Source organism: Triticum urartu, chromosome 6 (assembly GCF_003073215.2).
Source record: "Triticum urartu cultivar G1812 chromosome 6, Tu2.1, whole genome shotgun sequence".
Taxonomy (NCBI): Eukaryota; Viridiplantae; Streptophyta; class Magnoliopsida; order Poales; family Poaceae; genus Triticum; species Triticum urartu.
The window spans coordinates 60,446,355-60,472,011 of NC_053027.1; the positions used below are offsets into that span (position 1 = coordinate 60,446,355).

At 44.0% G+C, this 25,657-nt stretch overlaps 1 protein-coding gene, 1 long non-coding RNA gene, 7 other non-coding genes and 2 pseudogenes across 9 annotated transcripts; all 11 read right to left on the minus strand.

Annotated features, from left to right (window-relative positions):
- Nucleotides 1-12,079: 12,079 nt before the first annotated feature.
- LOC125514374 lies at nucleotides 12,080-17,963 on the minus strand. The gene is made up of 2 exons (XR_007286379.1): nucleotides 13,645-17,963; nucleotides 12,080-13,003 (listed from the first exon to the last, which is right to left on the minus strand). It is a non-coding gene; the product is annotated as an uncharacterized LOC125514374 (long non-coding RNA).
- On the minus strand, nucleotides 13,210-13,283 carry LOC125517732 (annotated as a pseudogene).
- LOC125517736 lies at nucleotides 13,632-13,746 on the minus strand. The gene has a single exon (XR_007287776.1). It is a non-coding gene; the product is annotated as a small nucleolar RNA Z278 (small nucleolar RNA).
- On the minus strand, nucleotides 15,164-15,269 carry LOC125517799. The gene has a single exon (XR_007287807.1). It is a non-coding gene; the product is annotated as a small nucleolar RNA snoR97 (small nucleolar RNA).
- On the minus strand, nucleotides 15,501-15,597 carry LOC125517709. The gene has a single exon (XR_007287752.1). It is a non-coding gene; the product is annotated as a small nucleolar RNA Z223 (small nucleolar RNA).
- Nucleotides 15,647-15,728, minus strand: LOC125517810. Its single transcript, XR_007287815.1, has one exon. It is a non-coding gene; the product is annotated as a small nucleolar RNA U36a (small nucleolar RNA).
- Nucleotides 16,070-16,165, minus strand: LOC125517698 (annotated as a pseudogene).
- On the minus strand, nucleotides 17,371-17,474 carry LOC125517790. The gene has a single exon (XR_007287798.1). It is a non-coding gene; the product is annotated as a small nucleolar RNA snoR1 (small nucleolar RNA).
- On the minus strand, nucleotides 17,559-17,646 carry LOC125517789. Its single transcript, XR_007287797.1, has one exon. It is a non-coding gene; the product is annotated as a small nucleolar RNA snoR1 (small nucleolar RNA).
- Nucleotides 17,717-17,809, minus strand: LOC125517791. Its single transcript, XR_007287799.1, has one exon. It is a non-coding gene; the product is annotated as a small nucleolar RNA snoR1 (small nucleolar RNA).
- A 1,645-nt stretch (nucleotides 17,964-19,608) lies between the features above and the next one.
- On the minus strand, nucleotides 19,609-25,256 carry LOC125516544 (acireductone dioxygenase 2-like). The gene is made up of 8 exons (XM_048681953.1): nucleotides 25,148-25,256; nucleotides 24,943-25,028; nucleotides 23,439-23,553; nucleotides 23,188-23,313; nucleotides 21,768-21,877; nucleotides 21,098-21,131; nucleotides 20,155-20,308; nucleotides 19,609-20,076 (listed from the first exon to the last, which is right to left on the minus strand). The coding sequence occupies exons 1-5, from the start codon at nucleotides 25,254-25,256 to the stop codon at nucleotides 21,846-21,848; spliced, it is 468 nt and encodes a 155-aa protein (XP_048537910.1). The 3' UTR covers nucleotides 19,609-20,076; nucleotides 20,155-20,308; nucleotides 21,098-21,131; nucleotides 21,768-21,845.
- Nucleotides 25,257-25,657: the final 401 nt, after the last annotated feature.

The window sequence follows — 25,657 nt, forward strand, 5'->3', positions numbered from 1 at the left end:
TGGTTTCAAGATACTAAGGTGTTTTCTGGACATTGGAGCAGAGAAGTGATCTAATAGTCAAAAATGACGGATGACAGACACACCATCATCACCAACTGAATCTTTTATAGGAGTAGAGATTTCTAAACTATAAGTTAATATTTCTAAAAATTACAGTTTTAATAAGTTATTTTATTGTATACCTTTAGATATTTATATTTTGTGCACACTGATATTTGTGTGGCATGAGGTAATTATTAATAACACGTGAATATTTGAATCTAACTTTTTTATTATGATTATTATTTACTTTTAAAAAAATAACATGTGTAAAATGAGCCACTGTCTGCAGTCCATTTATGGACAGAAGAGTTTTAATTAAAATACATTAAGAATGAGAGGCCGTCTTAGTTATCAAATCATATTCTATGTTGTGGCTAGTGCGACCAGCTCACAAGCAGCAGGTTTGCTAGTTCAAGTCCCTTCCGGCGCATTTTTCATATTAATTTTGCTAACGTACTGACAGGCAGGCCCACTAATCATAGAGACAGATAGTATTCAAGTAATTGTGTTTTGTAGATATAAGTGGGCCCCATGTCATTTCAGTGCCACCTCAGCCATATACTGTGCCATGTCGACGCACTTTATGTCTATAGACCGGATTATCACCGTATTTGCACGTTCATGCCAAGTTTTAGAACCAATTCGATGTATTTTTCAAGTTCAGGCACTAAAGTGAACATCGATGACAAGTTAAAGCACCATCGATGTATTTACCTCTTTTAAATACAGTACTAGTATATCTTCGACTTATACGTCAATAGAAGCCAAATCGGTTTTTCTTTGGTCAACTCCGATTGCTACATGCATACAAGGAATCTACCAGGAGATTAATTCAAGAATTAAGAAAGAAAAAGGCTACCACGTGGGATAGCACGTGAATACCAAGGAAAAGGAAGGACAACCGCGGTACGTGCATAGACACAGACTCGGTTTCGCCTCGTTGGTTGACGGCGCCACGGCCTCAATCGCCAGTCCGCCGCCGTTGTGGTTTGCCGCGTCGCCAGCGCGCCCACCTCCGTCTGTGAGCCGGCCCACCTTGACGAGTCGCCGGCCATGCCTCCGTTCGCCGCGGCCTTGCCCCAAGCACCCCCTGTCTTTGCTGCTGTGACCCGCCTCTGCTGCGCCGGCCGCTGTAGAACCGCCCTCGTCGCTCCACTTCTGGTTCAGACACCCCAAGCCGCTTGCCTCCGCCTGCACAAGACTCTGCTGCCGGTTTACCTCTGCCTCGCTTCAGCCTCCGAGTCGCCGCGTGTGGCTGTGTTGAGCCACCGCTCCATCCACCCCCGCCATAGCGCTCCTTGATAGCCTGCAACGACTGGAGCTGCACGTCAAGCCACCGCTCCGGCCATCAGCAGGCCCCCATCCTTCACACCCGGCCGCCTCCATTCGAGTCGCGGAGCCAACGCCTCCGGGGCTGGCCTCGCCTCCACTGTCACTTGCCGCCAAACCGCCCGGCCTCGCGCCTAAACCGCCGTCTGTCTCGTGCATGCCGGACGAGCGCCTGTCGTCCAAACCGCGCCTTGAGTCGCCCCGGCCAGGCGGCCTCGTCATCCGCCCCGTCACCGCTGGCTCTCCCGTACTGCGGCGCCCCTGCCTTCATCTCTGTTGCCGGCTTGTTCTGCTCGCCGTGGCTTCAACTCAGAGCCACCGCTTCCGCTAAGCTGCTCGTTTCCGCCTCGCTTCTGCGGGCCTCACGCCTTCCAAGCTGGCCGCTCACCTCTGCCTCCAGCACTGAGGCTGCAACCTGCCCGTCACCGTCAGTTCACCTCGCGACGAGGCGCCAGGTTCAGCTGCTGCTTAAAGTTCAGTGTGCAAGGACCTAGCAAAAGCAACGGAGGAGAGGTCAAGCCCACTTCACGGGAAGATTGGTTGTCCAGCCGGCTAAGTCGCACGTGAAGCATTCAGACTATATATAAAAAAAAACTGCAGTAGCAGTATTACATTCAAAGTACTGTTACAAGTACTGCATCAGTCCAAAAAGCATACGAAGCACTACCACTACTACGTGCAAAGATTCTGCGTACAGATCATCCGTGGTCCGAACAAATCACGTGACCTCCATTTAAATTTATCTTATTAATATATATTGTTTTTGTCAAAAGAATAATTGCTTTGGTCTTTGTATTTTATATGCAGGACAATTAGTCACTATGGCCCGATCATGGATATATAAATCGCACAATTAATGTCATGCGCTAGCATATGGCCGTGCCATAATGATCAAAGAATATGTGCGCAACACGCCGCCCTGGTGGCCCGGACTACTTCGACTCACCGGGACCGTCCCTGTGGCCGGCTCGCCCGTCCATGCCAGTTTACAATGCCGCGGCCGATTCTCCCGTCCGCGCCGGTTTACAATGCCGCGGCCGACTCATCTGTCTGTGCCGCTTCTGATGCTGCGGTCGTATTTTCCGTCCGTCTCTCGCGGCCTGGTCTACATCAACACGCCAGGCCGCACCTATCTGCATGAGTTGTTTATTGAGTATAAAGTCAGTCACTGTTTGGGTAGCCCGATTTTTCTTTCAAATTGAAGGTAAATTATCATCAACTGTCGTCTGCACTGCATGGCTCAATGAGCAGGCACACAAGTCGCCGTCACTACAGTTTGGTTAACTTTAAATAGCCAGTTGGAAGGAACCATTGGCCGAGTTGCTGACACGACTCATACGGGATCATTTATAACCCGCCACAGTCACCTCAACCTTCTGTGGATTCACATCGTGCTATCAACATCAATGATACACAAGTTATGCCGGTTTATATCACGGTCAAATATGGAGAATCTTAAGCCAACTCTTCGAGTGACCTTGAGACTCGGGGGCTACAATAATATGACTCAGCAAAGGTTGTTGGCTTTTCAGTGAAGTCAAGAACCCCAGGACGCTGGAGGGAAAGATAACCCGGTCCCGGAGGCTACTACCATATGGATGAAAATTTAAGGGTCGTCAGAAAATTTCCGGTTCAAAATGAAGAATGCCGGTTTAAAATCCGGTTCAAGGGAAATCTGTTCTCCCACGAAGCTCTGAAGCTCTCAAATCTGGTTTAAGAATTTCCGGTTCAAAAAGAAATTAACTTCTCACAAGTTCGAGTTGAAAGGCCGTCAGAAAATTTTCGGCTGAAAATGAAGATTCCGGTTTACAATCCGGTTCAAGGGAAAGTCTCCCACAAAGCTTTGAAGCTCTCAATATCCGGTTCAAAATCCCGGTTCAAGAAGAATTTATCTCTTGTAAAAAGTTAAAGGTGGCCGAAGAGGACCTGCTGCCATGATGCGCGGTTCAAACATGGGTATCCTACCTTATTGGCTTATCATATTATTGATCACTTGGGGGCTTGGTCGTATCCGAACCATAGCTACACCTCTTGATCGGCGCAATGCCACAACATCACTTGGGGGCTTGGTCGTATCCGAACCATAGCTACACCTCTTGATCGGCGTAATGCCACAGCATCACTTGGGGGCTTGGTCGTATCCGAACCATAGTCACACCTCTTGATCGGCTCAAAGCCAAATCAATCCGGGGCCAAAGAGAGTGTTGTAAAACAACAACTCAAACATAGGCACCCACTGAGCACAGCTCAAAACGTTACTTGGGGATTCTTTGCTATCGAAATGAACTTAGAATCTACACTTGTAATGGGCTATCAAGCCATGGCTTGGAAGCCTGGTGTATACACCTAAAACCCCGGGTTAACCTACCTCTTTAAGTAAGTTACTCCACCCAGGTAAACCTGGTATGACCCTTCGAACTTTGACAAGTTACTCTAAAATAAAGACCCTGAACTTGTCAAGTTAAAACGATGATTGGTTAAGGATTGAGGACCATCTTAAAAGGTTTTGCAAAAATGGTTTAACTCAGTGGCCTGGCAGCCCATGAAAAGCCTCGAATTTGGGGCCTGGCAGCCCGTGAAAAGCCTCGACTACAACGGTTTTATTTGCCTTTTGTTAAGTTTTCTTTGTTTTTACAATATTTGTGATGCTTTTTAAACCAGTGTTTATCAACCCGGTTAGGCTGTCAACTACAAGTTGTCAGTACACTATCAAATCATAATCTGGAGACTATCAGCCCGGTCTGGTTTCGACTATAAGTTGCCAGAATTTAATATGGATAAACCGGTGTTTATCACAACCCGGAAAGGTTTTATCATAAACCGGCACAATATGGGAGGAGTTATCAGTACTAAAAATTTGGGTTATCACCCTTACTACAAAAATTGGTAAACCAACAATGTGATTCAATGTCACAGGTATGATATATTTCATATTTAATTATTCTTAAGTGCAGCCTTCGTTATCAACCCAGGTTATATGTTGGGCATTATGACCCGTCCGGTGATAAACCGCCAAGACACTTTAAACTTGTTGTATGCAGAAACATGTTGAATAAAGCATGATTATAAATCACCGGCGTTTATTAACCCGGCTTGGCTTTCAACTATAAGTTGTCAGTACATGATCAAGTTATAATCCGGCGCTTATTAACCCGGTCTGGCTTTCGACTATAAGTCGCCAGTATATATTTGGATTGCGTCATTGGAATCACGTGCTCATAAATCATTGAATTACATTATTCAAATCTTCAAATAGCCAACATGGCTGGATTTTATTATGGTTATCAGTAACCAGTGTTATGATTAAGGTTTTCAAAGTCGCTTTAGCGCAATGGCTATTATATTATCAAAGGATATGATTTATTCTACAATTTAAGGAATAGTCCCAAGTCGTTGCAGGCTTACGACCCGACACTTGGGGGGCTACATTATTCAAATTGAGATTATATCAAATATGTAAGTCTCATGTCGCTGCAAGCATGCACCATGACACTTGGGGGCTAATGCAAAGTCATTTTTATTGGCCTTATTGAAGACCTGACTCATCACATCATAATGAGCCGGCCCTTGGGGGCTACCAATCGCTCATGTCAACAATTCAAGGTACACAAGTCTTAGAACCATTATATTGAAAGGTCCATTACTCAGTTGGTAAAGCACAAAGCTCTTAACCTTGTGGACGCGGGTTCAAGCCCCATGATGGGGGTTACATTATATGATGTTCTTTTTAGAGAAGTATATATAAAGTACCAGCTCAATATTATCTTACTGAGCCGGCCCTTGGGGGCTACACGTTATTGTTCAAATTTACATGATCATATTTATAAAGTCCCTGCTCATTATTGCATAATGACCCGGCACTTGGGGCTACATATATGGAGTATTCAGTTTTTACTAGTGACTGAGATGAACAACATGGATTTCTTCAAAGTGGCAGTAATTATATGGAAACACGTCTTAAGCCATCACTTTGTTCTGCTCAAGGCTTGGGGGCTACAGGTAATATGGATATAAGGGAGAAAAATCTTCAAATTCTCAGTTCTGAGCAAACCAGATTGACCCGGTGTCTGCAACAATTATGACCCGACGTAGGTAACAATTATGACTCGGTGCCATCCATATTTACAAACTGGCAATTTTGGTAATATTAAACCAGCAAGTTTTACATCTTTAAATCGGCTGAATATCAGATGAGTATTTCAAGACCAATATTTCTTAAGTCGACGCTTTGGAAGCCGACTCAAGTGGATTATTCTTCACAATATTTCTCTGTGAAAAACCAATGTTAGCAAATTGAGTATGAAGCTGACTTATTGACCTGGATTTTCTAGAAGAAGGAAATGACAAGGAATTAAGGATAATCAGGTGCCGGTTTACAAGAATTCTTAACCCGGAGCATAATCTGTCAAATTTGTTCTTGTATTTGTTTTACAGGATCAGTTTAACATGGATAAATCCAAATTAAACTGGGGGCTAATGTCGGGGATATACCCCGTGGCGTAAACCGGCCGAAAGTATAACCCGGCCAGACTTGGCGGTTTATTTGAAGACCCCGCTGACACTTGGCGATTTACTCGCGACCCGCCCTGACCTGGCGGTTTACAAGCAACCCGCCTGGTCATTATGACTCACTAGTGACCCGGCGGGCGGGTCAGACGGATGACAGGGCCCAAGGCCCAGAAGGCCGGTTCATACTATGGTGGGCCGGTTTAAGAGGAAAGGCGTGAGGAATATTTCCCTTACAAGGAGTCAAGACCCGGACTTGTATCCGGTTTGTATTAGAGAAAGACTAGTCCTAATCCTAATAGGACTCCACATGTAACCCGCCCCTTCAACATATATAAGGAGGGGCAGGGCTCCCCAAAAGGGGAGAGAGAAGAAGAAACAATCTCTAGGGCTAACACCAAGAGCCGGTTTACCGGTGACTCCCTCGTGATCATAATGAGACCTAGCCTCAAACAGCATGTAGGGTTGTTACCGGATGATGTTTCCCGGGGCCCGAAGCTGTCTAAATCCTTGCCCTGCGTTGCGTCTCTCGATTCCGTTCAACCCCTCTCAAGCTACCACATAGATGCGTTGGCCTCGCGACTAAGTCCTGACACTAAGGACATCTGCCGTGATAAAACCACGACACCTTCTGTTCAATGAGTGGATGACATCTGTCCCAACGACGAGCCGACACGTGTTTCCTCCAGCCAATGATGATTTTACACGTGGAAAATCCCCATTGGTCGGGACTGTTAACGGGTTATCGGATCCAAAACCCGACCCGGTAGCTTAACGGCCTTCCATTACGGTGGATGCCACGTGTCGGTCACCCTTGACGAAATCACTTCTGTGACGCGCGATTTATCGTCATGGAAGTGGACACTTCCGTGATGATAATTTTGGTAATGTCATGGAACACTTCTATGACAGCACAGGTATGACTATCTTGATTCTGTCATAAATTTGTCATGAATGTACATGCATGACAAAAAATGCGACCTACTGTGACAAACACATATCATCACGGAAGTGTATTTTTTTTGTAGTGGTGCCCACCGCAACATCTGAGCCGGTGCCACCAAATCGATCTTGTCCTCGTATATATATGAATACAGTCTTTAGTTAGACCATACCCCGTGGCATGTGTTGCATCATGCATGTCACAATTTTTTAATTAACCCACCACACATAGCACATATTCTCTCCGTTTCTTTTTAGTTCGCATATAAGATTTGTTTGAAGTCAAACATTGTAAAGTTTGACCAACTTTATAGAAGAAAATACGAACATTCACAACGTGACATCATTATCTTTAGATGCATCTTGACTTAAATTTTTATATTGAATAACTTTAGTATTGTAGATGTTGATATTTTTTCAGATAAATATGGTCAAATTTTATGAAATTTGACTTTCAGACAATTCTTATATACAAACAAAGTAAAAAGGACCGGAGGAAGTATATGGAACATGCATGTGTAATGAATCGATGCGGAGGCCTTAGGCCAATTTGTGTATGTAGTTCGAGATACAACAGGGTGGTATTTTTATCTATTTTTGTTGGCCCAACGGGGAACAGACACATGGGCTGGCTTCATTGGCGCGTGAGGCCCAAGTGGGCTGTTTGCGGATGAATTTTAGACCCCAACCCTTTTTTATCTGGACTACGGGTAATTAGTACCACCTCATGAACGTATAAGGCACTTTACATAGGATCAAATGCGGAACGAAACCAACAATATCACCTTTATTAGTAGGTATATATAGATATAGATATAGATGTAGAGGTTATATCTGCTTCGATTAACGATGATGCACATGTATTTCGGTTTTCCGGTTAACTAAAAAACCAAACAAACAAAGTTTGGTTAATAAGGCCGGTGGCAATTTTTAATGTGATTATCTCGGTTGCTGTCTAGAAACCCGAATAACCAAACCATATAAACCTAACTCGAGGTTCACATTTAGAACCTGTAAGCTGACAGTGATATCATTCATGAACACACAAAAAAAGGAAAAAACAGAAAACATTTTGAAGCTAAGCCTATGGTCATGGATGAAATGGGAACACGCAACTGACATCAGATTCAATCTTTTTTTAATTCACTTTCCCACTTTATTAAACTAGATTAGGAAGTTTATCAGAAACAATACTGAGAATACAATCTAGAGGAGCTGACTCTCACGAAACCGAAACTCCATTAAATAAATCAAAACGAGCAATCTCATGAGCCGCTTTATTTGCTTCTCTCCGAACCGAGGTAGCTTTGAACTCACCCAAGTTCGTGGCCATCATCTTGATCTCTTCCACTATGATACCAACTGACGACAGATTCCATCCTTGCTCATTCAGCATCCTGGCAACATTAAGACAGTCGGTGTCCAAATGAAGTTTGGGCACGCCTCTTTGCAATGCTAGTACGACCGCCCTCCGGCACGCCAGCAATTCCGTCGCTTTTGTTATTATAGTATCCGATAGAAAGATAGCATCCACACCTCTAAATGCGTCATCTTCATCTCTGAACACAACTCCACCTCCACCACCTTGTCCCGATCGAGACGTAGCTCCATCGACGTTAGCCTTGAGCCAGCCTGGCGCCGGTGGTTCCCATCTTGCACGTTGGGTGGATGATGTCGAGGTCTCTGTCCGCCCCAGCACTCTCTTCCATTCTTCAATGAGAGCTGCTACTCTCCTCGCCACCATGTTCGTCTCTTCAATTCGCTTTCCATCACGCGTGTCATTTCTTGCCAGCCAAATACTCCCTCCATCCCAAAATTCTTGTCTTAAATTTGTCTAGATATGAATGTATCTAATACTAAAACATGACTTGATACATCCGTATTTAGACAAATCTAAGACCAATTTTGGGACGGAGGGAATAGCATATAAGCCCTGAACCATCGTTGACTTTTCGTCATCTAAAGCATCCGACATCCACTGAAGCATCCAGGATGCAATCGAACTCTCAGTGCACATTGATCGAGGTGGGTTCGCCACCCTCACACCCAAAACCGAGCTCAACTCCTTCCAGAAAAGCATGGAATGATAGCAGCCCCAAAACCTGTGATACATTGTTTCTTCACCTCCACAAGCGGGACAAAAAACGCCGGGCTTGATTCTTCTACAAAGTAGTTCAGATCCCACCGCCACGCCGTTCTTGATCAGTCGTCACACATGGATCAACACCTTCCCCGGCGCATTGGTTCTTGCCGCCGTTGAGGACGAGCCGGGCTGTCCTGTTCTCGTCTTCTTCTTTTCCATACATAGGTGATAAGCAAACTTCACCAAAAATTATCGGTTCTTCGTAAAATTCCATGCCAAGATGTCATCTACCCAGACCTCCCACAAAAATCTGAAGAATATCATGTACGTCGCCCTCGGTGAACATTGCTTCCAGCTTGTGTCGATCCCACCCTATAGCCTCGTCATTTAGTAGATCGCTCACCCTCGTTATCCCCGGCACGTACACCTGGCCCAATGGCCTTAGGCCACCCTTGTGAGGGATCCAACTATCATGATGAATGTGGATGGTAGATTCATCACCCACTCTTCATATAAGTCCTTTCAGGAGCAAGTCCCTGCCATGCAAGATGCTTCTGAAAGTATATGATGCACCACTCGGACATGTCACATTGAGGATTGTTCCATGATTATAGTAACATGCCTTAAGGACGTGCCCACACTGAGAAGAAGGGACTTGCAACAGTCTCCAGGCTTGCTTTGCTAGTAAAGTCTGGTTGAAAGCTTCCATATCTCGAAATCCCATCCCTCCCTTCCTCCTACTTAGAGCATCTCCAGCCGCGCTTCCAACAAGGCCCCTCAGGCGACTTTTCGGCCGTCCGCGCCAAAAAATCAGCCCAGTCGCATCTCTAAGGGCCCAATTTTCGCCGGCTCGGGTCGAAATTGGCGCCGACGGACCCAACCCGAACCCGGCACGCTGGGGGCACTCACGGGCGTATCGTTTTTGGCGCGAAAGAGCCGCGGGCCCTCCTTGCCAGCGACTCGTCTCGCTTCTCGCCGATTCGTCGTCCTCATCGCCTCGTTTCCCGTGGCGAATCAATGCCAAAGCTGTCGCGCCGGTCAGCCTCCGCCATTGATGCCTCACGAGCGGCGCAGTGAAGGCGTGACGACGCGCGTCCCCGCGCATGCCACGCGTAGACGAGGCGGCCGCGCGGGCTCGCGCCGCCTCCGCCTATATAAGCCGACCCCAGCGCGCCGGTGGCACGCACAGAGTCTCCACCGCCGACGCGCCCTCTCTCCCCTTCCTCCCTCTCCCCTCGCCGTCCCAGTTCAAAGAAATGGCCGAACGATTCCCAAGCGACATCGCGGCGGCGAACGGCTTCAACCGCCGCCACCTTCACAAGGACGAAACTCGGCTCCTCTTCGAGGCCGAGTACCCGGTCTCGCCGGACATGCGGGTGCCTGGGGCGTGGAGAATCAGCGCCAGCGGGGTCCCGGTGCCACCACCGCCCATCGGGGCGGCGCGTCGTGCCGAGATCGCGCGTATCCGTGCCTCTCTGCCGCGGGCGGCGAGGGAGGGACCGCGCTACGTCCCCGACAGCCCGCTTTGGGAGCCGTACTTCCGCCGCCGTCATGCCGAGCAGCTCGAGGCCACCAACGGCGTCGTGCCCTCCGGTAGGCTCAACTCCGAGGGACGGCGCCGATGGTGGGGCGTGCCCGGCCGCACGCTGGAGGCCGTTCTCGAGTACATCGAGGGCGGCAACACGCGGAGGCTGGAGTATCCCCCCCCTCGTCCTTCTCTCGCCGCCGTGGGAGCTCGTGGACGCCGAGGCGCATGGACCCCGGGGTGTCCTCCTCCTCGTCCGGTCGGTCGACCGGCTCTCCCTGCCTCCGCCCCGTCAAGCCGGAGCCCCAGGACACGCCCGTCAAGCCGGAGCCCCAGGACACGCCCGTCAAGCCGGAGCCCCAGGACACGCCTATCAGCCGGCACACCCGCGGCTCCGGTATCCGCATCGCCGACTCCACCCCCGCTTTCGGGCGCCTCGTCCTCGTCGCGCCCAAACCAGAGCCCAGTCTCCCCCCGGAGTACGAGGAGATAGCCCGGCGCGGCTTCTCCGACGCGGACGCCCTGCGATGGGCGCGCGACGACTACCTCCAGACTGAGATGACCCGGCAAACCCAGGCCCTGGAGAAGATCGCCGTCCGCAAGCGTGGGCGCGAGGACGAGCACGACGTCGTGATCCTCGACAGCGAGGACGACGAGGACGCCATCGGACCGTCCAACCCGCTACGCCAACCGAGGGAGGGTTGCAGCAGGGACGGCGGTCACGGCGGAGGCGGCGACAACGACACGCGGTTCTACAGCCTCCTCGGCATGTAGAACTACAAGGGTGGCGGCCGGCGAGGAGCGACGAGGCGAGCGAGACGGCGGGCAGGCCTAGTAGTGTGCTTTTTCTTTTTGTAAAATAGTAGTGTGCTTTTTCTTTTTGTAAAATACTTTAAATATGTATGAGCGGGTGTGTTCATGCCGTGTTTGGTTGAATTTGGTTTGAAGTCGCCGAAATATGCATGAACTCGCCGTGTTTATGCCGTTCAAAAAAAATCCCATGGACACCTCGACTGAATGGCATCATGCCCCCAGCGCGCGTTTTGCGCTGGTACGCCCCCGAGGGCGATTTTTAGCGCCTACTGAAGAGCCAACGGCTGGAGATGCTCTTACTCTCACACATTTTCTTCCATGCAATCCAATGAACCTTTTTCTCCCATTTGCTTCACCTCACCAAAAGTTAGAAAAGATAGATGTCAGGTTCCCACACAATTTTTTGATGAGCTGAAAGCAACTTATAGTGAAAGTTGGGGTTGACTAGAGCCCCGATTTGACCAACACCTCACGAGCCTTCTTAGATAGTCCTTTGCCCCTTCCATCCCGTGACCTTACCCTTTGCACTCTCTCAGGCATATTTAAACATTCCCTCCTTGGATTTTCCCAAGACTGTGGGCAGCCTCAAATATTTCTCACTTTGAGCTTCAGAAGTAATCCCAATGACAGCCTTAAGTTGTTCTTTGGTGTCCTTTGTGCTTCCTTTCTCGAAGAAAATAGAAGATTTCTACAAATTAACTTTCTGTCGCGATGCCATCTCATAGTCCCTGAGAATTGTTTTGAGGGCAAGGACATCAGATTCAATCTGAAGAAGTGTACTAATACCACACAAAAGCTGGTGCGCCACGGATAGAATGAAACTTTGCAACATAACAGAGTTCAGATGGTTATCTTATTCATCAAGGAAAACAGTATCCAGTATAAAAGAGAACAGCTCAGACAACTTAACATTAAAAATACATTGAAAACCTTTCTGGCTATCCTAGTCCTTTGATTGTTCACCGCACGCCGGAACTTCAAACTTGCACTAAACAGTATATCATGCTACAATTGCTTTCGCCAAGCCTGATTTTGAGGAATGTGCTGAGCATTACCGACCCTTATGGCCCCTCCGTTGTTGATGGAGCTCTCAAGGGAAATCACGCTTGGTGAAAAAATGAAGTCTTTAAATTGAGATTATTTTTCTTCAATTATTGACCAGCAAGGAGACATTGCCAGAAGGGCACGCTGTTAAGAGGAAGAGGGCAGAGAATTCAACAGGGAACAACGCATCAAAAAAAAATCAACAGGGAACAAGATCAGATCTACAGCATTCAGAAAGATTGCGGCCAAGAAGGAACGTAGCAACAAAAGCTGGACCAGAAGAATCAACAACAAACAGTTCGGATGGAGTGCGGACATAGTCAACCATCTTATCATGTCACACACTAAAGTTAACTATAGCATGTAAGGGCATGAAAAAAATCATCAAACTGTTGGCTATGTCCCGTACTCCATCTTTGGCCCACACTTATAAGAAACACACAAAGTTCCACATAAGAAAATTCAGACATATGCTTGTCTATGATGTAGTTTAATCCATGACCGCAACATCACAAATAACATCTGTTTTGTTGCAGCACGTATGAACATTCTTCACAAGTACAAATGGCAAAATCATCCACAGTTGAAAGGCAATGGTGAGGCAGTCCCGAAACATTACAGATGGCATTTCATTGCTCAGTCATATGATATGACTTCTCATTGCCACCAGATGCATCTACATGCAAAACTTCATAATTCATCTCCGCAATGCCACAAAACTACACAAAAACAAGAAAATATCTAAGAACACAATTACAAGGAAAATGGATGAAAGAAGATGCACTTGCACACGGGATCAGAAGGAAATTAAAGATGTTATCAACCGCTGGACATCAGAAACACAGACCAACTTTGCTTCATCGCATCCCAAAAAGAAGACTTTTTGGGAAAAAACATAGAAAAAATAAAAAAAAATTGGCAAAGTCATCATCAGAGACTTAAATACTAAGAATCAGATCATAGATCATATTGTTGCAGTATTTTCTCATCCTTTGATCATTTACTGTGTGTGGGAGTAAACACTGCATGGAGCTATATGATAACCACAGGTGGATCCAGCTTTCATATTACCCCAAATGAATAAAGAGCCGTCAAAGTTACCAGAAAATAATATCAAATGAAAATGATATAAATACAGACATTTTTTAATTTCTTGCGCATCATTTATCTACATTTTATGTTCTATTAAATCAAGTTCTGTTTAACACAAATAAGATTGCATCTCTTCCGGAAATCAGAGATATTTGTGAGAGGATACCTAAACTCAGCAAAAATGATACAGAAATGCTTAGTTTTATCAGTTGAAAACAAAAACTTGAAAACAGCAAATTACATGTGATCTCAAGAACCTCAGACTTACCCATTGATGTCACATGGATACAGCGCCTCCAGGTAGGTTCATCCTGTAAACAAGATCCTGGAGCCGTCTGCACCTCCAAATGTTGGGCATATCATCATTGGAATTTCACATGATGTTTTAGAACAAATTACAATCTCCTAATTAAGACTAAGTACACATGTAAGCTATCACCACCAGGCTAATTAATCATGAATTCCCAGGTATCACCACTGGGCTAAAACCGCTTTTGTAAACTGCAATGGGTCAAATCAATATATCAGATTTTTCAGTCATAAATTCTCAAAAGCAGAATTGTCATGGAAGTCTTGTCAAAATAGAAAACAAAAATCTCTGAAGAAAAGTGCAAAAATAAGAATTAATATTCATATGGCTTATATTAAGAAATTCAACCATATTTCCCCTTGTACTTAATGCAATCACTCAAATGAAAACCACAGGAGTGTTGAACAAACAAATGTCATTGTCCAAAAATTGCACAACTAAGCACTTCAAAATTTGGGTTCAAAGTTGAAACTGAAGATTCAGTATTTCACATCATTTGCCACCCTTGGTTTGCACAGGAAGATTAATGAATTCACAAGGGGGAAAAGAACAACTACCGTGCTAATGCAAGGAATCAGATATTACTCTGTCGTTTCTAAATATTTGGCTTTCTAGAGATTTCAACAAGTGACTACATACAAAGCAAAATGAGTGAATCTACACTCTAAAAAATGTCTATATACATCCGTATGTCGTTGTCCATTTGAAATCTCTAAAAAGACAAATATTTAGGAACGGAGGGAGTATTAGATATTATTAGTCGACACATGGAACTTTCCAGTGAGAGTGTAGGATAGCAGCCTGTCAGGGCGAAAGCTCTTATGCGGGAACTGCAAATGTTTTGAGAAACAAGCCATTAATTTATCATCATAGCAATGTTATTTCCCAAATATCAAATCAGTAATGCCCTATCAGAGTAACTATGACAAAAATTATAGCTCCATCTGGACATAAATCCATAGCTAAAATATGAAGTTCATCATGTAGGGCTGTGGGAATAAAGACCAGCTGAAATTTCATAAAACTCCTAACATGAAAGGAAAACAACTTCATCCAGACGAAATTACCATGAAGAGAAGTCAAACACCTAAGTTCCAGAAATTAACAAGTGATAAGATAACACAGTAGAAATCTCTTGGTTAAGAAATGTTAAGATAACCCAGTAGAAATCTCTTGCTTTAACCATTCACTGGTTTTAAGTTGATGGGGTATAGAACAAAGACATAAAGATGTTCCAAGCGTCATTCACTTACGAGTGAAATGTCTGTACCGTTACCACATTAGCTACTAATTCGTGCTACCAGCGTCAGCAAATTCAATTCCATTTCACAATTCACAGCTAATTCATTTCATGGCAACTGTTACTCAATCAGGTTTCAAGTTTAGAATATGGCCCAGGTAACTTGTTCTAGAACAATATCTCAGCTTGTTTCTCCATACAGTTGCAATTGCTGCAGGGACGCAGTGGAAATTTGTTAAATTTTGTGTCATTATTTAACTCCCATCTCATAGGAACAAGAGACAAAGCTGATGACAACACACGCTCTACCAAGATTTTCAGCCTCTTCCACAAATCAGAAAAACTTGCAAGAGGATAGTCAAACTCGGCAACAAAACAGAGACCAACAACCAAAAGAAAGAAAAATCTTTCATCAGAGAACCTCAGACTTGCCCATCAATTTCAAGCCTCCAGGTAGGTTCATCCTGCAAACAGGATCCTGGTGGGATATGCATCATAAAGTCTTCAAACGAATTTGTAGTATTACAGGATCAGAAACTAAACTAGGATTGTACAATAGATAAAAGATGATTGATCATGGCTCAGATCAGTATATTACAGGCTTTTCAGTCATGAATTTTCAGAAGCAGAACTGGCATGTTTGCTGAAAGTGTTTATCATCACCACCATGAACAAACAACATAAACCAAGATCATAAAGTAAAGGATTTGGTATTTACAGTGGCTTTAAGAAATTCAACCATGTTTTCCCTTATACTTCAGGAGTTAAATCAGAAACACGGGAAAGATAATAATCATTGCCACCAAAACAATCTCCACAGCATTGGGGCTTTCCTTCATCACAGAGAACCGAGATCCATCCGACAAACCCAGGGTCAGCATCGTGCAAGACAAGAAAATTACACATCTGATCTTTATTACCCAAGATCGTGCAAGACAAGAAAATTACTCCTCATGTAGGGCTGTGGGAATAAAGACCAGCTGAAATTTCATAAAATTTCACAAATTCCACACTGGATAGTGACAGTAACATTTGCTTTCTCCATCTTCTCATTACCCAAGATCCATACAGATTTACAGGCACAAATACTGTTAAGATAAGAAAATCAAAACAAACAGAGAAATATCTAAACCACTGATAGCAAACAACTCAGTCCCTTAGATGTTCTTCGACCATGCGATCATTTCCACAGGAGTCATTACAGGTCTGTAACTGTAAAATGGGCTCATCACAGCTGTCAAAATCAAATTACCAAGAACGTGTCGACAGGAATTTTTGTGTGACGTGTGCATTTATGTAAGAGCTGCCAATGCCCTGGGAGAGAGATGCCAAAGGGCAAAAGAGGGGCTAACTCATATACAACAGAACACTGTTGCTTCAAGGGAACGAGTCCAGTGGAAACAAATCAGCCTCAAGAGACTGAACATCCCAATGACCAGATGACGAAGCACAAACAAATCACAAGTTGAGACAAGAGACAACACACAAAATTAAGACTGGGCTGCTCATGATCTATCTATTGATGAATTCCTCAATGTTGGGAGCAATCAATCCCAGTTAACCATAAGTGCATCTTTAACATTGTTTTTTATGTGTTGTTGAATGCAATAAGGCCCTGTTTGGTTCATAAGTCCTGGGACTTTTTTAGTCCCAACTTATAAGTCTTAAGTCCCTACCTGTTTGGTTCCTGGGACTTAACATGGACTAAAAGACCATATTATAACTACAAGTCCCTATAAGTCCCTCCTTGAGAGTCTTATTTCACAAGTCCCAACTGCCCACTTTAAGTCCCTATAAAGACCTCCTGTTTGGTTTAGATGGGACTTCTAGAGACTTTTTTAAGTCCCTAAACCAATAAGTCTTGGAAACAAACACCCTCTAAGATTAATTCTGAACTGATAATCACCACACTTTGAGTTTGTTTCTTCAGTTGGCTTGCAGTGGATTCAGCTGCATAGTGCATGAGTGAATCTCGTGCCACTATGTAACTCGCATCTCGTAGCTCTTCAACAAATCAGATGTGAGAGGACAGTTATCTTGACTTGTTTTATCAGTTCAAGAATAGCAAAATTAAATTGAAATCAGCAACAGAAGTTCCATCAAATCACCAAGAACAGCGGTCATTCAGGTAAGCAAAAAATGCAACGTTAACAAAAAACAGAGAATTTCAAAGCTACAGGACGACAGGCCCCTAATTATAAATTCTAAATCGCCTACCATACAAATATGCACGAGATACGTACAATAACATACTCCCTCCATAAACTAATATAAGAGTGTTTAGATCACTAAAATAGTGATCTAAACACTCTTACATTAGTTTACAGAGGGAGTACTAAAATTGCAAACAAAAAGGACACGCAACTAATCTAAGAGTGAACCATCTAACAGACTATACTCTGGTCAACGAAAATTGTAAAGCTGGCGCAAGCAACATAAAGCAAAGCTCAGACAGTTGCTATACTCTGCTCAACGAAGGGCGCCTCTCTGGAGAGAGGCGCACTTCTCATACAAGAGGTGTCAGAAGGAAGCGATGCTCATCACAGCTATTGCTCATATTGAAGCCAAATGACAAGACAAACAACCAAGCGGAGAAGGAACATTCACAGAAAGAGATCTTGATCATAAGATGGGCTCAGAGGGTTGCTAATCTGCTCATGGAAGGGACTAGTCCCTTCTCATACAAGAGGTGTCAGAAATAAGCAGTGCTCATCACGGCCAGCGATTCTTACCAAGATGCTAGTTGTTGCAAATCCATCAAAAATAAACAAACAAATTAGCGCGTGATTGTGCTCAGATATGTTTGCTGCAATCTGCTCAGCGAAGTGCAACAATGGCGCTTCTCGTACAAGAGGTGTCAGAAATAAAGCAATCATCACTGCACAAAAACAACAGAAAATCAAGATCTAATGGCAGATAAGAGGGCGAGAGAAAGTAGAGATGCCGCGCAAGACGAGGGCAAAAGGAGCCGCCGCCTCCGCCGCGCCATGAGCGGCCGTGGGGTGGAGGGACTGCGGCGGCGGCGGTTCAAACCCTAGAGAGGTGCTGTGTTGGCGTCTATGCCCACGGTGGAGTTATATAGAGGGGGTGGGAGCGGGCCAAAGATTTTTTGTGGGCCTTTCGTCCTATGGGCCTGTAATGGGTTGCTAAACAAATCTAATCTCTGTAGTCTTTTTGTTTTGGCACGTTGTTTTAGGGAGCAACTAGTTAACAAGCGCTTTTTTTAAACCTCGCAATGATCAGTGCCATTTGGCGCGCTCTCAGCCGCCCGCCACGTGTCGCGTTTAGTGCGCTCCCTCCGGATTTTTTTTTTCGGCACACGTTTTTGGCTTTTTAAATAGGTTTTTTTCGGTTTTTTTGACGTTTCGGTTTTTCACAGATCTTCCTTAGCTTTTCGGTCAAATAAAATATTTGGAAAAAAAAATCCTTTTGTGCGAAAAAATGCGTTTTTTCTTTCACTAGAGTCACGGTTTTGCTTCCGCGAAAGGCACTGTTGTGCTTTCACGAGAGTCCTGACCGTGCCTTTCGGAGAAGCATCCTTCCGCGAGAGGCACGGATGTGCTTTCGCGAGAGTCACGGCCGTACCTTTCGGAAACGTAAAAAAACGCGTTTTCTATTTTTTTTCCCTTCCGCGAGAGGTACGGTTGTGCTTTCGCGAGAGTCACGACCGTGCCTTTTGGAAACGGAAAAATAAACGTGTTTTCTGTTTTTTCCTTCCACGAGAGGCACGGTTTTGCTTTCGCTAGAGTCACGGCCATGCCTCTCAGAAACGGAAAAAACATATTTTTATTTTTTTCCTTCCAGGAGAGGCACGGTTTTGCTTCCAAGAGAGACACAGGTGTGCTTTCACAAGAGTCATAGTTGTGCCTTTTGGAAAGAGAAAAAAAGCATTTTCTGTTTTTTTTTCTTCCGCGAGAGGCATGGTTGTGCTTTCGCAGAGTCACGGCCATGCCTCTCGGAAACGGAAAAAACGCGTTATCTATTTTCTTCTTCCGCAAGAGGCACGGTTTTGCGAGAGGCATGATTGTGCTTTCGCAGAGTCACGGCCATGCCTCTCGGAAACGAAAAAGGCGCGTTATTTGTTTTTTTTTCCGCGAGCGTTCCTCTTTCGGAAAGAAAAAAAACTCGAGCTCTTGGTTTGGTTTTTTGTCCCTTTTTTTTGGTAAAAAAAATCATCAAACCTATCAACATTGGATTTAGTTTTGAAGATCTCAACGCGGGGAATCCGACATAGACTAGTAACATATGTCAAATCATTTGGACATCTGAGTAGCTCTCGACAAAAAAAACAAATCTATGTATTATTTGTCTTTTTTTCCGAGCTACTCAGATATCCAAATGTTCTGAAATTTGAAGCACACTGCACGCACTAAATTATCTACCTTGCACAAAAATTTTGGATTTTTTGGATTTTTTTATGAATTGTTTATTGGCCGGGAGCAGACGAGCCCAGGCTGAGAATTGGATATTCGATTTGTGGTGGTCTTTTCATGGTATACGTGCTCTGATGTTGAGCGCCTTTCCCCTCGCCAGCTCTTCATTGTTTCAAACTAGTAGGCGCGCCACCTGAGCGGGAGCTGGGCGGTGCCAGGTAGGACACGCCCCTTTCAACGTCCTGTGTACTAGTTAGCACATGTGATGTTACTATCAAGCAAGTGATATTTGAAAGAGAGCACAACAGCAGAAATAAACAGACATCGATAAGAGTCGCATTGCAGATAGTTAAAGCTGATGAGTGGCGATCTTAGAGGTTACATGCCTGACAACATATATGCTATCTGTTCAAAAGCACCATGTTGCAACATCCAAAAGAAGCAAGGTTCAGTACGTCATAAGCTCCGTACATGGAAGGATCATATTCATACTCGACTTCTGTCATTGTCGATAATGCGTCTAGAGGCGATGGCACGGTGAGAGCAAGGCGGCATTTTCGGTGACCTTGAAGCGGAATGCGCAGATGTCTCCTTCGCGGATGTGTGCACGGCGGCAGAACTCTGACAAGTTGGTGGTGATGGTGGCCCTCTTGTCAGTTCCCAGCATGATGCGACAATCATCATGCAATTGCCGTCAACAATCCTGATCTTCAGTGTATCATCATCCAGGTTAATGTAGTCCATCGGATTCTCTTTGGTGTAGTGAACCTGAAAATACTGGCAGGAGAAAGGAAGGAAGTGAGAGGGATGTACAGTGTCATGCAATATGCAAGAAAGAATGTGTTTTGAAGTTACGATTCACTGTGGCTTGGCAAATGTCTTGTATGATGGTGCATACATAGTACTTGATGTTTGGTTTACATGGCTGTGGCTGTGGCGTCTACATGGTGCTCATAGATCTTAACCTCATTGCCCCAATAACAATGTTCCTCAAGCTAACCAGGTGCTCCTGCATTGCGCTCAATATCGGTGAGAACCAAATGAGGTGGGTTATGGAACAGCCTTAAATATCATTGATTGTTTGAAGATAAAGCTTTATATAAGAGAAAAGTGTACCCAAGTTCCAAAGCTATCCTATAAGAAAGACATGAAGGTAAGTAACTAAGTTAAGGATCATTCTTCGGAAGCAGTGAAGTTCAAGTACAAAAGCATGGCAGATTGTAAAATTGTACCATCGCTCCTTGTAACTCCTAAAGTTGAGAACACACACATATATGATGAATAAGACACATGCTAATTGCAAATTAAACATGATTGGTTTCTTGAAGCTAAAGCTTCGACTTAGAGAAAAGTGGACCCAAGAATAGATGAAGCTAAACAACTAAGAAATTACAAAATTTCATAGTTCACAAATGGTTCAAGAATAGATGAAGCTAAACAACTAAGAAATGATAAGAAATTACAAAATTGTACGGCAACTCCTTTTAAGCTCTAAACTTGAGAACTCACAAATGGTTCAAGAAAAGTTTCATAGCAGCAGTGACACTGGAAATGATGACAGAGAGCCATGGTGAGAGGAATCGGTAAAGTCAGGAAACAAATATGAGGCAAGCACAGGTACCTAAAACTGCAGAGCAAGAATTAGACTAATATGATGTTATATTGTGTATCATGATGCTATAAGTTGTTTGTATTTACATATATAATATGCTGGTTTTCAGCAGTGTGGAGAAGAAGAGAACAAAATAGCAGGCGATGCAGCTGCGTTTCATACATAACCAACATGGTGCATGCTTACCGCGTATGTACTCTAGATGGTCGTCTTCATCGCACTACGGAAAACGTGTTTAGAGAATTGTTAGCATGAGAAATAAGAATAATATTTGTTTGAAATAGAAATTGTGTATATGAATTCAAATAGAATCGAACATAGTATTGAGGCGCAAGCGGGCAAGCAGCGCAGTGATAAAAGTTTAATAAAGTCCATTGCCTCACAAATTGTGCAGACAGATAATGAGGTATTTTGTGAAGACAGATAATGAGGTATACTTCCTGCACTGAGTGAATTTAGTTCACAGTGCACTGTTTTACAAAATGCAAAATGCCACAGACAGGTATGCTGTGAGTTTATATCATTGTGATTCAACAATGATGCATGAAAAATTGTGGGTAAGCACATTCTTCGTGTCAATGCGGCAGGCTCTTCCTTGCATATATTTTACATTTTTAAACCTAACAAAATTGATGGTTGTATTGTTGTGAAGAGCCTGGTTAGCTAGAACCAACATATTTCGAAGAGATGTAGGGCATAAATTAAGAATCTACTACATAACCTATAGTAGCTTGTAAGAGAGCTATTTGTGAGCTACTATGGCAGGAGTATATGCAGATCTAGAGCATTTGGAAAAGGGTGGACAGACAGGAGAAAAGTGAGAGTCGATTTTCTGATGGAATCGATTGGGTGGTACCTGGTTGGATGCTGAGTGGTTGGCCGCTGGCGGCGCACACAAAGCCGATGCGTGTCGACGGCGAGCTTCACACCCCTTTCATTCTCCTGTTTCCAGTATGTGTGGGGCAGCTGCATACAAACACCGGCTCTTCAACTTACTATAGCAAAGTGTGATTATCTATTACAAGTAGGGGGACATCTATTCGGAGCACAACTACAAACAACTGGAGCATAGTCTCTATAACACAAAATTGATCATGTTAGACAGGTCGAACAGCTTGATCAGCAAGGAGGTGGGCATTGTTATACGCTGATGATTTCGTCTTTCTAGTTCTATTCTATCCCCAGATGCTTTACGCCCTTGCCTACAGTTGACAAAAGGAAAAATAAATTCATAATTTCAGTAGACACGTATCGCCGAAAGAAATGAGAAGTGGAATTATGTGGTAGGAGTAAAAGTGATATTTGAGGTTGTCTAAAATTGATGAAAGCCCAGGACTGAGCAAACCAGTAGTAAAGAAGTTTCTCTTATAACACAATAATGAATAAAGCTTTGTGTTTGTCTAATAGAATAAACAGAAAAGTGATAAATATGATATGACGGTAACAGCCTAATAAAAATGCTTGAGAAAACATACATTAAGAAGGTTCTTTATTGGGCAATTCTTCAAACATTCTGTTGGCAACCATTCAACACAATTCCATAGACAACAGATATAATTTTCTACAGAAATCTTATGTCAACTGTTTACTACAATGCTATGTTAACAAGTTCAGGATAGTACTGTTATCCACAAGAAGGTAATTCGTTTGAAGAATAAGAAATATCAATGTCAAACATCACTTTTGCTGTTAAACACATCATTCGTTCATCATATAACATTATTTTTTGTTGACAAATCATGTACACCAAATTATTTACAAGAAGTCAACTTCTCATTTCTAAAAGGTTAAAAAGGGATCTATTTGGTAACAACAAATACACAATGGATCAATCCTTAGCTACCAAGTAAACATCCATTCTTGGGAATATACACCATCACGCCCTACAAGCCTATGATATTTTCTAGCATCGCCTGACACGGACCGGATCGATTTGCTGACTCGACGACGATTGCCGGAGAGGGGAAATGGCATATCCGCATATGTAAGTCACCCCCAACACACAACGGGGAGCTTGTCACCAAATTTGCATCATCCATTATCCATTTTCAGAAACAACAAAGCCAGCAGTCAAATTCCTATGGGCAAATATCAGGCCATAAGAAGCCTTGAGATGATCGAGTCCAGAAAAATTGAAGTTATCACTAATTCACTCACAAAAGTAAATTACATTCAGAAAAGAATACATAGTCCACTCAGTTTTATTCATTTAGTATATACAAGTTTTAAGGAGGCCAACACTCATGGTGGGGGCTGAAGAAGAAATTAAAAGATACCTTTGATGTAGTTGTCATTGTCCAACGTGAATCCATGATACATTCCTGCAGGCAAAACAATCATGCCCCCTTCCTTCACTGCTATACAGATCCACTCTTCATTTTGGTCCCTCGCATCAAAGTATCCTTGACAACATTAAAAAAACAATTTGGTAAAGCATGTTACCGTGATTATCACTGGAAATATAACGGTTTATGGCTTTCTCATTTAAAATGCCAAAAAAGGATAAAGAAGGCACCTACCAGTCTACCACTGCCCTCAAGAAAATAGCGTATCTCTTCGTCAGTACACAAGTGCTCTTCAAAGAAATTTTTCAGCTTGGCCTTGTAGTTTGGCAACTTCTTGGGATATACGTCGCGGATGTCCTGCTAGAGGAAAAACAAAACAGGTCTGTCACGCTTGATTGCTTCTACTACTTGCATACGTTTTATGCTTTGACAATCAAAATGGAAACGTAGTAAGCATTTAGGTTCCAGCTTGCAACACCTAATTACGGGCATTTAGTATATGGGACGTCCTTCAAAATTTCAGTCAACTTTTCATATGAACCCGACAAAATCTAATAAAGCTCTTCTATTGGAGATGGGAAAAAAATAATGGAAGAGGTGTAGGTGGGAGCCCTTTGCCGCTGCTTACCTCGCTGCTGCTGCTGCCATGGATCTGGAGCTCAGGGGAGAGGGGCGCCACTTCTTCCCATCTACCTTGCCTGATCCCGGTCGCAGAGGCACGACACCGTCGACTCAACGGCGGTGGCTTGATCGCAGCCGCTTCCCCTCCTCATCACGTGTCCTACAAGTTATACGTGAATCTACAAACATGATATTCGATGAATTACTCATGGGGTAAAATTTCTTTCTTCTTTACATATTCTTCCAACAATAAAAGAATTTGCACATAGAAAAAAAGTGTCTTCCTTCAGTTGAGCTTTTCAGTCCGGCACAAAATGAGCAACAGGTTCCCCAATTAAAAATGGATTATTCTTTGTCCCCAAAACAAAATCTGAATGCACCTACAAACTAAGCTAGGAAAAAAAACAAAATGAAGAATCTATAACATGAAGAGCCGGTTGTCGATTTGCACCTCTGATTGTCGACTTGTACTTATTGCTTAATTTGTTGTTGTACGTGCACACGAACCACCCAATCTATAAACTTCAAGATTGAGGTATCAAGATTTTGTTTCTTTGGGAATTGGCATGTCAAGCAGGAGTGACATGAAAAACTAATAAACATGTTAACTGAAGTATCAAGAATGCAGGGTAAGCTAAGGATAAGAAAATAGGAAACACTACTAACCAAGTGTATAATTATCACGTGATGGAACATATGCTGAAGCATGAGTCCCGGGGCTAAAAGCAGATATTTTATCAAGCATCACTACACACCGGACATTATGATCTGTCCAAATACATACTTATGTGAGAAAAGTTTTAAAGTAAGCAACCATCTTTCGACTTTAATTGCAGTTGAGGAAATGTTGTAGTATGATTGCTCGAGTTTATCTGGAGGATTCAGGGTCAAACAAGGAGCTTATCAAACCATATTCAACTATAAGTATTTCTTGGTTGAGTCAACTATAAGTATTTCTTAGCTCACAAAGTGGTATATGGCAAACTTGAAAACTCTGAAGTAAAACAATGGCATGACAGGCTTACTCAAAGACATTGAAAAAAAACATCTAAATCAACACACAAGGAAACACCCTTATTATAATCAACATAGGTAGCCTACATTTTAGGTCTTTTGACATAACACCTGCAAATACATGTTCTGATACAAAAACTCCCTGTCAGTCTTCTTGGAATTTCTTCGAACACCTTGTAGGCATAGAGAAACAACATCTGCAGAAACAAAGACACAAAGATGAGAAGCTCTAGGAGTACGGCACTGGAAGAGAGGCGGGAAAATTTCGGAAAGAAGAGAAAAACTTGTGTACTTGCATCGTGCTTCTCCTATTCGCCTCTCTTCTTCGTCGGGCAGAAGAACTGCGACATGAGAGCAGGATGGAGCCGGGCGTCTCTGCGGCCCGCGCTGCTTCTGTAGAGGAAGACGGATGGTCTCGATGCCATGGACCACCGCCGCGTCTCGAGCTCCACATGCCGAGTATGAAGCTCCTCCTTGGGCCGCTGCTACAAGCGTGGGGACGGAGCCATGGAGGCAGAGCTACATCAGCCGCCACACACAAAGAATACGGCGAAGCTCAGAAAGGAGAGAGCACCGCGCCATTTAGGAGGCACAACAGGACGAGAGAGTGCAACAGGAGACGGAGACGACCGCACCAAGACGCCGTAGCATCGCCGGCGACGAGGAGGTCGAGTACACGGGTGGGATCGACGAATCGATGCAGTGGAGCATACAGAGCGCGAGGAGAGGAGGAGATTGGTAGCCAGCACGATAACTGAGACCGCCGGATTTCGTCGGAACCGGCCGGCGAAGGCGGCGGCGGCGGAAAAAGAGAAGGCGAGAGAGA

Coding starts and splice junctions, on each gene's coding strand:
- LOC125516544 (XM_048681953.1), bottom strand. CDS start 25,256: ATGGCATCGAGACCATCCGTCTTCCTCTACAGAAGCAGCGCGGGCCGC. Junction 23,554..24,942: donor ATCAGAACATGTATTTGCAG/GTGTTATGTCAA, acceptor TTCCTCTAGCAG/GACATCCGCGACGTATATCC. Junction 21,878..23,187: donor CAATGACAACTACATCAAAG/GTATCTTTTAAT, acceptor GTTTGTATGCAG/CTGCCCCACACATACTGGAA.